Source organism: Nerophis ophidion, linkage group LG03 (genome assembly GCF_033978795.1).
Source record: "Nerophis ophidion isolate RoL-2023_Sa linkage group LG03, RoL_Noph_v1.0, whole genome shotgun sequence".
Taxonomy (NCBI): Eukaryota; Metazoa; Chordata; class Actinopteri; order Syngnathiformes; family Syngnathidae; genus Nerophis; species Nerophis ophidion.
This window is the reverse complement of record NC_084613.1, coordinates 20,740,447-20,753,779: the sequence shown is the minus strand read 5'-3', so window position 1 is coordinate 20,753,779 and position 13,333 is coordinate 20,740,447. Positions and strand designations below refer to the sequence as shown.

Below are 13,333 nucleotides of genomic sequence, written 5' to 3'. Positions count from 1 at the left end.
GATGAGGAGCATGTAATAGCGCTGATGCATTAACTATAAACAACAGTGCGCCAAGTGTAACCAGCGTGACTTTCACACAAACAGCTGAGTAGGAATGGGTACTGTTCACATTTGACCCGATACCGTATCAATTTTTGGTACTTTTGTGTGTGTTAATAAATACGAATGGTTCTTCATGATAAAACCACATTTTTATTGCAATATTTAAGAATGAGCTGATTATGATAACTTCTGTCCAGTTGTTATATCTTCATTATAGCAGTTCTAAGTCTCATTTGCAAGTATGATGATAAGTAGCAATAATAACAGTTGCAAGTCCAAGACGTTAGATGGCAGAACTGCATAGCTGATGGTGTGTGTTGGCTAGTCAGTTCAGTGTTTGATAAATCTAGTCTTTTGTTGCGCCCTAAAAAGTGTTAATAATGCAAGTATTGTAATTATTACGCACCACCTGTTTGATTATAACGTGCATTTTAATTGTAGCTTTCATTAACAAATTTGGAGGTGTTGAAATCGCCGTTCAAAATCGCTAATGCTAATCAGTAGCAAGTCAATAGAAAAGCTAATGTATATTAACATCAAGCTAGCGCATTCTTAGAAAAGTAGAGCCTTCCTTTATTTACTTTGATTGTTTTTTAATCAATTGCTTGTTGAAAATAAATGACGTTAAATACATTTAAAAAGTGATTTACAGGCAGAACGGATTGCTCCTGTTAGCTGAATTACTAGCTACCTGGAAAAAACAATTATTACATGTTAGAATGAAAAAAACAACAACCTTTTGTCGTCTTGTCTCCCATAATGATTGTGAACGATAGGCTAAATTCCCAAAAGAGTGCAGTTCTCCTTTAAAACGCATGCGGAGGTAGATGCTGACTGTCTGTGATACTTTAAATACAACTAACTCATACCTGTGTAGAGTTAGGAATCTTTGGGCGCCTCATGATTCGATTAAAATTCGATTATTGATACATCTTTAATTTATGTATATTGATACAGTTTGAAATTTATTTTTGTTAAGATTAATAAGCGTTCATCACTTACAACTTAAACAAATAATAATTTGGAATAATAAACAGTTCAATTAATTACCACATGTATTAAATTAATGAAAAAGTGGGCAAAACTGGACAATAAGTGCCAAATAATAAAGGAGCTAGTCGGCTCTCTCGCCAAATTTTACAACTGTCTGCATTACATTATTTCCAATTAATAAAACGATTATTGATGTTTACTAACCGATCCTATAATCGTCAATGTCCGAATTGCAACGCATCTAAAAATCAATTATTTCCCGCACCTCTAATTCTGTGTAATGAATTGAAAATAAAATACATCAAGGGGTTGCTTACGGCCACTTCAATTAGAGGTTATTTGCTTTTATGGACAGGAATCCTTATTAGGATAAATTACAGTATTTGTATTTTTGGAATTTTTTAAATGGAAAACTTGTTCCTATAATACAAATAAAGAAAAGGACAGTCACTAACTGTGTTTGTCCTTGCAGTATTTATTGATACTAAAGATGCACCGACACAGTCTCTCTTCCCTGTGATTAAATCTGGTTTGACAAATCACGTCGACAGAGATTATGTACATATTTTCGTATTTTTATTGTTTATGCCTCTGGCTGGGTAAAATTGACTTCTCAATTAGCGGGAGGAGCTCAGTGTGATGCGATAACAGGAAAATCAATAAGAATGTTGCTGAACCTTCTTGACCTCGGTTAGATTGTAGAAATGCGGGAGGAAGTGAGAAAAACGAGTGTGGGTTCTGGTGAGACATTTGTTCAACTGTTCAGTGCATTGAATTTGGCCAATGATAGATGAATACTTGAAGAGACGGGAGAGCAAATGGCTGTGTGGCATTTGCGCTGTGGAGACGTCTCCTTGACTACGTTTACACTGCGGCCAAAGTGGCCCAAATCGGATTTTTTTCAGATCTGATTTTTTTTTCCAGCTGACTGTTTACACTGCACGGTGGGAGAGGGGTTAGTGCGTCTGCCTCACAATACGCAGGACCTGAGTAGTCAGGGTTCAATCCCGGGCTCGGGATCTATCTGTGTGGAGTTTGCATGTTCTCCCCGTGAATGCGTTGGTTCCCTCCGGGTACTCTGGCTTCCTCCCGCTTCCAAAGACATTCACCTGGGGACAGGGTGATTGGTAACACTAAATTGGCCCTAGTGTGTGAATGTGAGTGTGAATGTTGTCTGTCTATCTGTGTTGGCCCTGCGATGAGATGGCGACTTGTCCAGGGTGTACACCGCCTTCCGCCCGATTGTAGCTGAGATAGGCACCAGCGCCCCCCGCGACCCCAAAGGGAATAAGCGGTAGAAATGGATGGATGGGATGGATCTTTACACTGCAAGTAAAATGTGATTTTTATCAAACTCCAGTGTAAACGCACACAGGCCCCAACGTGGCCCCAAAGTCACTTGCATAAGCACTTCGATAAAGTGAAAACAAATAAAGTTGACCGGGAGGAAGTCGCAACACCTTAAAAACAAGAGTTTTTTTACATGAAAATAAATTAAAGTAAGATACAGTATGAGTAAATGGATATAGTGTAATATATTTGGGAGGGTTGTAATCTATTTATGGTTGGTAAGTAGAGGAGACACGGACATCAGTGTGGATCTTTCTTCGGAATCAAAATATATATTCTTATATTACATACAGCCTATTATTTAAGCACTATTGACAAGTGATGCACCGAAAAGTTGGTCATCTTAAATAAAAACCGAAACCAGAGGTTTGGATGAAATATCTCGCCCAAAGCTGACGAAAAAAAAAAATCACATTCAGGTCACATTGCATTTAGACTGCAATCACATTTGAAAAGATCAGATTTCAATCGGATTCAGGACAACCTTTCGATTTGGCCTGAATCTGACGTCAAAAGATCAGAATTGAAGAACTTTGGAGCATTTAGACTGGCAAAAAAAAAATCTGATCTGTGTGACTTGAGGGCAAAAAAAATCTGATTTGGTGTGCAGTGTAAACAGAGCTCTTGTTCTTTGTTGTTTTGATCAGAGGAAAAACACATTATGCGAGTTCAGCTTAAAACGCAAACTTGCTGGATGATACCTTGCGGCTGGAACAAGCTCTTCCGGTAACGTTTCTTATCAAGTGACCTGCGTGAGAAGTTCCTCGCATGAATAAACAACAGCAGGCTTTCTAAGATAGAGAGAATTAGAGTACCAGGGCACCGACTGAACTCTGTTACACAAGGAAACAATAGCTCATCTGTCTGGCAAATGTTTGGCGTGTGAGGCTGTACTTATTCGGGGGCATTGCTTTTTAGTTTTATATGCTGTATTAGGAAGATAAATGCTGCCTAGAGGAGTTTCCAAAGTGTAGATGCAGCTCAACTTCCCCCAGCTTCGTGTCGTCCTTCTCTAGAGAACTCTATTTTTACCATTTCCAAGTGCCAGATGTTCCATAATAGTCGATTGGAAAAGTGCTGGACAAAATCTAGCCTGAGTTTACTTGGACTACTTGTACACTGCAGGCTAAAGAGACCCAAATCAGATTTTTCCCAGCTGACTGTATACACTGCAAGTATGACCATGTCCACAAGAACACAGATAGTTCCAAAAACGCATATCCGGGGTTAAAACGATCTCAGTCCACACAAGTGTAGTTTCAAAACTGTCTACACACAAATGCATACATTTTGACAATCAGAAGCCTGAAAAAAACAACGACAGCTGACTTGGTGGCATTACACCTCTGTTATTATGTTTATTTTGATATACCAGCTAACAATACAATGTACATTATAGTTACTGCACTTACACAGAGTCCTGAACACTTGCGGAATTGTAAGACATTTAATCAGCAACATGGTGATATATTACAAGTGAGGTGAAATGTCCATTATTTCTAAAATTGGCGCACACTAACAAATTCAAAAAAGGGAAACCTCTCGACAGGTTCAGTGCTTAAAGCGTAGGGACGTGCGTGTGCCGCTGCAAAACTCTGATAGAATTAGAAAGCATTTAATCATCAAAAAAGTGATATCTTACATCTGCAATGACGTGTACATTGTTTTTGTGTCCTGGGCATGACGTTAAAGCACATCCGGCAGTGGAGGCTCCTCTGTGGGGCTTTGGGGCACTAAGAGGTTAACCCCTTCACTACTGTTACCCCCAGGTGACCCTTGGCAAAGGCCTAGTACCTGACTGTCCTCTAACCAGGGATACGGTGAAGACCTCAACCGTGGAGCAGGCGGAAGACGGTAGTTTTTAAGAACTACCACAACAACTGGGATGGCGGAAGAAGGCTGCAGCAGAAAAGGGTCCCCAGTCGTCTTGGACTCCATTCCACTGGACCCTGACCCGATTCTGTCAATGATCGTGTGGTGACTGTCTGTGCACCAGTCTTCCCACGTTAAACAAAGTCATGCATAGGGATCCTCAATGGAGGGATACACCCCTACCAGGTGGATCGTCAGACTCGTTTCGAGTAACCGCCGATGACGATGATGATGACATTGTTTTTGACACTAACAAGGAAGAAGGCTACATCATGTTTTTTTAAGTAACTCATGTGCGTTATATGTGCGTGCACAAATGGAAACAACACAACTTTGTGATCTGTTGCTAAATAATTACTAAAATCATATCTTTGTTATGACACACAGCAAAAAGTATTGCTTGTCAAAGTTGTCCCATCAGGTGGCGGTCCGACAAATATCGTATCCAAAACAGCTGACTGTCATTATCGGGGAAGAATTGGAAAAAGACTTCCGGACGGCTTCTAAGCGATTCTGGACCACCATCCGCCGCCTCAGGAAGGGGAAGCGGTGCACTATCAACACCGTGTATGGTGCACTGCTGACCTCAACTGCGGATGTTGTGGATCGGTGGAGGGAATACTTCGAAGACGTCCTCAATCCCACCAACACGTCTTCCTGTGAGGAAGCAGTGCCTCGGGAATCTGTGGTGGGCTCTCCTATTTCTGGGGCTGAGGTTGCTGAGGTAGTTAAAAAGCTCCTCGGTGGCAAGGCCCCAGGGGTGGATGAGATTTACCCGGTGTTCCTTAAGGCTCTGGATGCTGTGCGGCTGTCTTGGTTGACAAGACTCTGCAGCATCGCGTGGACATCGGGGGCGGTACCTCTGGATTGGCAGACCGGGGTGGTGGTCCCTCTCTTTAAGAAGGGCGACCGGAGGGTGTGTTCCAACTATCGTGGGATCACATTCCTCAGCCTTCCCGGTAGGGTTTATTTAGGTGTACTGGAGAGGAGGCTATGCCGGATAGTCGAACCTGGGATTCAGGAGGAACAGTGTGGTTTTCGTCCTGGTCGTGGAACTGTGGACCAGCTCTATACTCTCGGCAGGGTTCTTGAGTGTGCATGGGAGCTTGCCCAACGAGTCTACATGTGCTTTGTGGACTTGGAGAAGGCATTCGACCGTGTCCCTCGGGAAGTCCTGTGGGGAGTGCTCAGAGAGTATGGGGTATCGGACTGTCTGATTGTGGCGGTTCGCTCCCTGTACGATCAGTGTCAGAGCTTGGTCCGCATTGCCGGCAGTAAGTCGGACACGTTTCCAGTGAGAGTTGGACTCCGCCAAGGCTCTTCTTTGTCACCGATTCTGTTCATAACTTTTATTGACAGAATTTCTAGGCGCAGTCAAGGCGTTGAGGGGTTCCAGTTTGCTTTTTGCAGACGATGTGGTACTGATGGCTTCATCTAGCCGGGATCTTCTTCTCTCACTCGATTGGTTCGCAGCAGAGTGTGAAGCAACCGGAATGAGAATCAGCACCTCAAAGTCCGAGTCCGTGGTTTTCGCCCGGAAAAGGGTGCAGTGCCATCTCCGGGTTGGGGAGGAGACCCTGCCCCAAGTGGAGGAGTTCAAGTACCTACGAGTCTTGTTCACGAGCGGGGTAAGAGTGGATCGTGAGATCGACAGGTGGATCGGTGCGGCGTATTCAGTAATGCGGACGTTGTATCGATCTGTTGTGGTGAAGAAGGAGCTGAGCCGGAAGGCAAAACTCTCAATTTACCAGTCGATCCACGTTCCCATCCTCACCTATGGTCATGAGCTTTGGGTCATGACCGAAAGGACAAGATCTCCGGTACAAGCGGCCGAAATGAGTTTCCTCCGCCGGGTGGCGAGGCTCTCCCTTAGAGATAGGGTGAGAAGCTCTTCCATCCGGGAGAAACTCAAAGTAAAGCCGCTGCTCCTCCACATCGAGAGGAGCCAGATGACGGGGCTCGGGCATCTGGTCAGGATGCCACCCGAACGCCTCCCTATGGAGGTGTTTAGGGCACGTCCAACCGGTAGGAGGCCACGGGGAAAAGCCAGGACACGTTGGGAAGACTATGTCTCCCGGCTGGCCTGGGAACGCCTCGGGATCGCCCGGGAAGAGCTGGACGAAATGGCTGGGGAGAGGGAAGTGTGGGCTTCCCTGCTTAGGCTGCTGCCCCCACGACCCGACCTCGGAAAAGCGGAAGATGATAGATGGATGGATATATATATAATAAATACTTGAACTTCAGTGTTCATTTATTTACACATGTACACACATAACACTCCTCTACTCATTGTTGTATACAAAGTGCAATGCTTTGTAGCCAGTAGCACATCCTTTGAAAAAGCATAGGTATGGGCAGCATCTGTGAAATTTAATTTGCAGGAAGGTAGTGAGTTTAGGGTTCAATTGTCCATCCTCGTTCTATTCTGTGTCACTATCTTTCTAACCATGCTGAACACTCGCTCTGATTATGCATTGCTGAGTGGCATGCACTAAAGTGCCTTCAACAAATGCACCAGAGTCTGGAATCTTCCGTCTCTCCCTAGCATACTCCTTCCCCTTCGAGTTGTCCTGGATGATCTGAAATTCTTGTTTCCAATTATTTTGGAACTTGCAAGCTTACTTCTTCTTCTTACTCGTCGTCGCCAGGACTGTCTCTTCTTCTTTCTTCTGCTTCGTCTCTTATGTTTTTGTACTTTACTACTTGCCGTAGTTTTGAAGCAATGCATGATGGGAATCTGGATGTTGTGTGTATTAACGTGCAGGCTGGAATAAACACATGCTGAGCAATAGCTTTGTGCCTGCCTACTCTATGGGTTATAGATAAACTATGGATAACGGAGACATGTATAATAGTCTCCTTCTTGTTGTGTGTGCAGTTGTGCACTGAGCTCCAAAATTCGTAAATGTTATAACGTGGCTGTGATTGATTGATTGAAACTTTTATTAGTAGATTGCAGAGTACAGTACATATTCCATACAATTGACGACTAAATGGTAACACCCGAATAAATTTTTCAACTTGTTTAAGTCGGCGTACACGTTAATCAAATCATGACTGGGCCAGCACACTGTTTATATGGAGGGAAAGCGAGGCTGTCGTCACTCAGGTCTGGTTGGAAATCGGGAGAAATTCGGGAGAATGGTTGTCCTGGGAGATTTTCGGGAGAGGCCCTGAAATTCGGGAGTCTCCCGGAAAATTCGGGAGGGTTGTCAAGTATGCCATTATTCGCGATGGGGGACGCTAATTTGAGATACAAGTGTTTTGAGTTAAGACATCCGTCACAGAACCAAAATAAGCTTGTAAGTTGAGGTACTACTGTGTGGCGAGAATCAGTGGTGGCGGGGGATCGCTGGAGCCTATCTCAGCTGCATTCGGGCGGAAGGCGGTGTACACCATGGACAACAGGCACTGAGTGAGCACAATGTGTCCATCATGTCCTCATGTGTCATGTATTTTTATTTTTTCGGACTATAATGTATGTATGTGTGTATATATATTCATATGTATGTATATTTGCATGTGTGTGGATATATATACATATAAATAGATACATCTCTTATTTCTATCTTTTTTTACTATTTATATCACCAAATTGTGTATGCACATTAGGGGATCTGCTCCAATTTCATTTTTCTTTGAACCAGTTGACTGCAATAACGACAATAAAACTCTATTCTATTCTATTCTACAAGTCGCCACTTCATCGCAGGGCCAACACAGATGGACAGACAACATTCACACACTAAGGTCAATCTAATGTTGCCAATCAACAAGTGCATGTTTTTGGAGGTCGGAGGAAGCCGGAGTAAGTGAATTATATTTATATAGCGCTTTTTCTCTAGTGACTCAAAGCGCTTTTGGATGAATGAATGAATGGTTTATTTTGAGCCATGCAAACAAAACAAAAGAATGACATAAAATACAAAGTAAATATATATATATATACATTATTTTTACACCTACATTGAAAACATTACATGTGACTAATCTTTTGTAGATGTCGAGATTGGCTCAAAAGGGAGTGGGAAGAAGTAAACTTATTTGGTCCCACCCCTATACATATACAATATATATACACAATATATAATACAATAATATATATAACATAATTCAATTCAGTGGTTGCTGCATAGATGCTATATATTATCTATATATAATACATTTAAATTCACACACACTTACACAAATATATATGTACACACACATATATACACAACACACACATATGTACACACATATATACAATCTATATACATATATACATATATATACATATACACACATAATCACATACATACACACATGCATATACCCAAAATACACACACACACACACACACCTATATAAATACTATATATATAATAGTATATATAATATACACTTTTGTCTAAACGTTATTAACAGTTTTTGGTGCCTGTGGGAACAAGCTTTCATATTGACTGTGATATTAGTGGTTAATAGTGGATCTGACGCTGTGGAGCTACTGCTCCTGATCAACAGGACCCGAGGACCACTCTTGCTATGTGTCCTATGCTGTGCATTAAAAGAGACGAGGAGAGCCCCCTGCCAGAGGAGTTATCCACGAACATAAGATCCCCACTCGCCTGCCCTGTACTCCAGATAGTGTACTTATGTGTCCTATGTTGTGCATTAAAAGAGACGAGGGGAGCCCCCTGCCAGAGGAGTTATCCATGAACATAAGATCCCCCACTCGCCTGCCCTGTACTCCAGATAGTGTACCCAAATCCCTTTTCTTAGTTTCCATTGGCACCAATTTTTTAGTCAGAATTCATATTTGTTTTTACATTTACAGAATATTAGTATTACTCAAATTGCATGTAGGATTGCACACACACACACACACACACACACACACACATCAATGCATTCCTCTTTTCTCAAGTTGATACTAATTCATATAGTTTAACTAGTTGGGTTATGTCATAGAAGTAATAATAATAATAATGATAATATCAACAATGTCTAAACAATAATAACGATAATGATACAAATAATAATAATAATATGAACAATAGCAATAGCAATGACAACAAATAATGACAATAATACATATAAACTAATGTAGATGATGATGATAATAACAACAATAATAATAATAATAATAATAATCATTATTAGCCAGTGATGGAGTTTAACACTTAGGCATCCATGTTCACATTATTATACATTTCCCATACCATTTTTTTGTATCTTGTTTTGAACTGATGGAAATTTGGACATTGCTTGAGCCCCACATCCAATCCGTTCCAAAGTTTCACTCCACGCACAGACACGATTGCCTAGGTGTACCTAATGGTGTCTGGTGTCTTATGCTTTACATTGTGAAACCCAATATCTAAGTTACATTTAAACCAATGTGGGTGGCACTGGGAGCAGGTGGGTAAAGTGTCTTGCCCAAGGACACAACGGTAGTAACTAGGATGGCAGAAGCGGGGATGGAACTTTGAACCCTCAAGTTGCTGGCACGCCCACTCTCATGAAAAACAACATTTGTTGTTCTTGTCATTGTAAGTGGGCCAAAACACTTACATTAGAAAATGATCACATGGAAGTGACTGCTGTCATTTGATTAGAATAATAAGAATTTTAGTTTGTTATTTAGTCAGGTTTGGGACAGGTGTGGTACAGGTGTGGCCTCAATGTGCACGTCTGATGTTGCTCACATGTGCTCCACTGAATGCCGAAGGAGTTTTTGCGTTTGCTCACACACATGAAAAAATAGAGGGAACATTGCTCAGGACCTTCGTATTGTGAGGCAGACGCACTATCCCCTCTTCCACCGTGCTGCCCTCTGTTTAACATGTGTTCAATCGATACGTTAGCAACAGTGTCAATTAAAAAGTGAATGTTCTAATATTTGTACAGACCAGGCTGCGATTGGCTAGGTGTACCTAATGGTTTGTCTCTAACGACGTGGCATGAGCTGGTGTCAACAAACGGAGTGTTCACTTAGGAGGGGCGGGTGGAACTTTTTACATGAACCAGTCCAGTAGTGCAGGGTGGGCAGGTTATGTGGTGGTCGCGTTGGCAGAGCATGACAAACACAACAAAGCCAGCATTTTGGGATACCATGTTTGGCTAAATGCTAATGCTAACCGCTAGCTAGCAGACTGACCTCTTTGACTGGGGGGAATTTCTTCTTGCACTCCATGGAGAGAGAGCGCAGGTCCGTCTGCATGTTCTCCAGCAATTTCTTCACCGCCTCGGGACTGCTGGTTGACATGTTGGCCCGAAAAGAAAGTGTCTTTCGATAGAGAAACTAGAAAAAAAAAAAAAAAAAAACCCCGCCGCGGCTTTATTTGCGTGCCCGGGAGAAGAGCACCTAAACCCCGCCGTCCATCAATACCGTAGTCCCCGTCTTCTCCTCAGCTTGGAGCGCCGGTGCGCAACACAGCAGAGATGGCGCCAACATATGTCCGCTGTCCTCTCACAGGGCGGACATAAACTGGATGAAAATCATGACCCCCTAATGACTGTGTGTTACTTATGTGTGTTCATTCATCGAAGACGGTTGTCAAAGTATGGCTAAAGTGGGCAGCAAACGGCGGCCGTTAGCTTGGCTTCTTTTACCCACAATGCACCGGTGCGTCTTAGGTGACACGTCACACCCACTTCCGTCAACAGTGAGTGATTCGTCATGGAGGGCGATAGCGACCTCTGCCGGACGAAGATCACAAAGTTTAAGCTTCCATCTCGGGCTGGGCGATATTCCATCCATCCAGGGGCGCCGAAAAGGGGGTGATGGGGGGGGGGGGGGGGGGTTAAAGGAGACGGATTCTAGGGGCCCATGATGGAGGGGGGCCCAGAGAGGCCCCTAATGATGATGAAATTATGTGTTGGGGGCCCTGTAAAGATTATTTTCATGGGGTCCAAAATCCCTAGCAGCGCCCCTGCATCCATCCATCCATCCATTTTCTACCGGGGGCGCTGGTGCCTATCTTAGCTGCAATCGGGCGGAAGGCGGCATATACCCTGGACAAGTCGCCACCTTATCGCAGGGCCAACACAGATAGACAGACAACATTCACACTCACATTCACACACTAAGGCCAATTTAGTGTTGCCAATCAACCTATCCCCAGGTGCATGTCTTTGGAGGTGGGAGGAAGCTGGAGTACCCGGAGGGAACCCACGCAGTCACAGGGAGGACATGCAAACTCCACACAGAAAGATCCCGAGCCTGGGATTGAACCCAGGACTGCAGGACCTTTGTATTGTGGGGCAGACGCACTAACCCCTCTTCCACCGTGCGATTTTGCCTTTTTTTAATACCGCGATATTTTTAGGCCATATCGCGATATACGATATATTTCTCGGTATTTTGCCTCGGCCTTGAATGAACACTGGATACATATAATCACAGCAGTATGGTGACTCTATGTCATACTTACCAACCTCAAGACCTCCGATTTCGGGAGGTGAAGGGGCGTGGTTGGGGCAGGGGGTTGTGGTTGGGGGCATGGTTAAGAGGGGAGTAGTATATTTACAGCTGTTGTGTGCGCAGTTGTGCACGGCACTTTCTAAAGTAGATGTTATTGTCACAAATGCATGATTGATTGATTAAAACTTTTATTAGTAGATTGCACAGTACAGTATATTCCGTACAATTGACCATTAATGGGTTACACCGCAATAACTATTTCAACTTGTTTAAGTCAGGCTCCACGTTAACGTAATACAGTCACCACACAAGTTAATCATCATAGTATATACATTAAATTATTTACAATCCGGGGGGTGGGATGAGGAGCTTTGGTTGATATCAGTACTTCAGTCATCCACAATTGCATCAACAGAGAAATGGACATTGAAACAGTGTAGGTGTGACTTAGTAGGATATGTACAGCCAACAGAGAACATAGTGAGTTCACATACAGTGGCATAAGAACAAGTATATACATTAAAAATACATTCGATTCTTTTATTTCAAGTCGCCTGGACTACTGCAATGCACTTTATGCTGGCATTAGCCAAAAAGCTCTCTCCCGGTTGCAGTTAGTCCAGAACGCGGCAGCACGACTTTTCCCTGTTCATTTTAGAATTGATTTTAAAAGATTGCTGTGTGTTTTAAAATCTTTACATGGACTGGCACCTCAGTATATCTCGGACCTCATCCAAATTTACACTCCTGCGCGCGCTCTGAGGTCCGAGAGCCAGCTCCAGCTTGTGGTTCCCAAGACCAGACTTAAAACCAGGGGAGACAGGGCCTTCTCTGTGGTCGGCCCTAAGCTCTGGAACACTCTGCCCCTCCATGTTCAAACTGCTTGCACAGTGGAGTGTTTTAAGTCTTGTCTTAAGACCCACTTTTATTCTTTGGCTTTTAACACTATGTGAGTTGTGTGGTCCTCTATCCTCCTCTGTGTTTTTATACTTTTTGATTTCTATTTTACTGTTTTAATTGATTTTACCCTTTAAAATAGTTTTTAATCATATTTATTTTTATATTGGTTTTATATTTATTTATTTCTTGTTTTTATTCAGTCAGTGGTGGAGCATAATATTGTTTTTTAATATTGTTTTTAACATGGCTGTGCAGCACTTTGGAAACGTTTTTGGTTAAATGTGCTATATAAATAAAGTGGATGGGATTGGATTGGATTGATTATTTACATTAGGTTATTTACAATCCGGGGAGATGGGATGTGAATGGAGGAGGACTAAAGGGTTGAAGTTGCCTGGAGGTGTTGTGGTGCATCATGTACAGTAGATGGCAGTATTGTCCTGTTTAAGAGTGTCACATGCTGTTTACGGCAGACGAACTGCCTTATGGTAGAGTGTTAGACGTAAACGTGACTGTTGTTGTTGTGTGTTGTTACTGCGCTGGGAGGACGTTAATGAAACTGCCTAACAATAAACCCACATAAGAAACCAAGAACTCGCCCTAAATCATTCTACAGTTATAACGTAATTGGGCAGACACTCTCTCAGACACGTCACTCAGGTCCTCATGGAGATAGTGGGGAATGGCCTCCAGCTCTGCCTGAATTTCAGGAGAAATTTTGTCCCGGGAGGTTTTCGGGATAGGCACTGAATTTCGGGAGTCTCACAGAAA

At 42.9% G+C, this 13,333-nt stretch overlaps 1 protein-coding gene across 3 annotated transcripts in view; it reads right to left on the bottom strand.

The window, feature by feature from the left end:
- The window catches only part of mon2 (MON2 homolog, regulator of endosome-to-Golgi trafficking), a 66,328-nt gene extending 55,450 nt beyond the window's left edge, over positions 1-10,878 (bottom strand). For all 3 annotated transcript variants that reach the window (XM_061894558.1, XM_061894559.1, XM_061894562.1), the window contains exon 1: positions 10,397-10,878. In XM_061894558.1, the coding sequence (XP_061750542.1) occupies positions 10,397-10,504 (108 nt within the window). In that variant the 5' untranslated portion in view covers positions 10,505-10,878. The remainder of the gene's footprint in view (positions 1-10,396) is intronic.
- Positions 10,879-13,333: the final 2,455 nt, after the last annotated feature.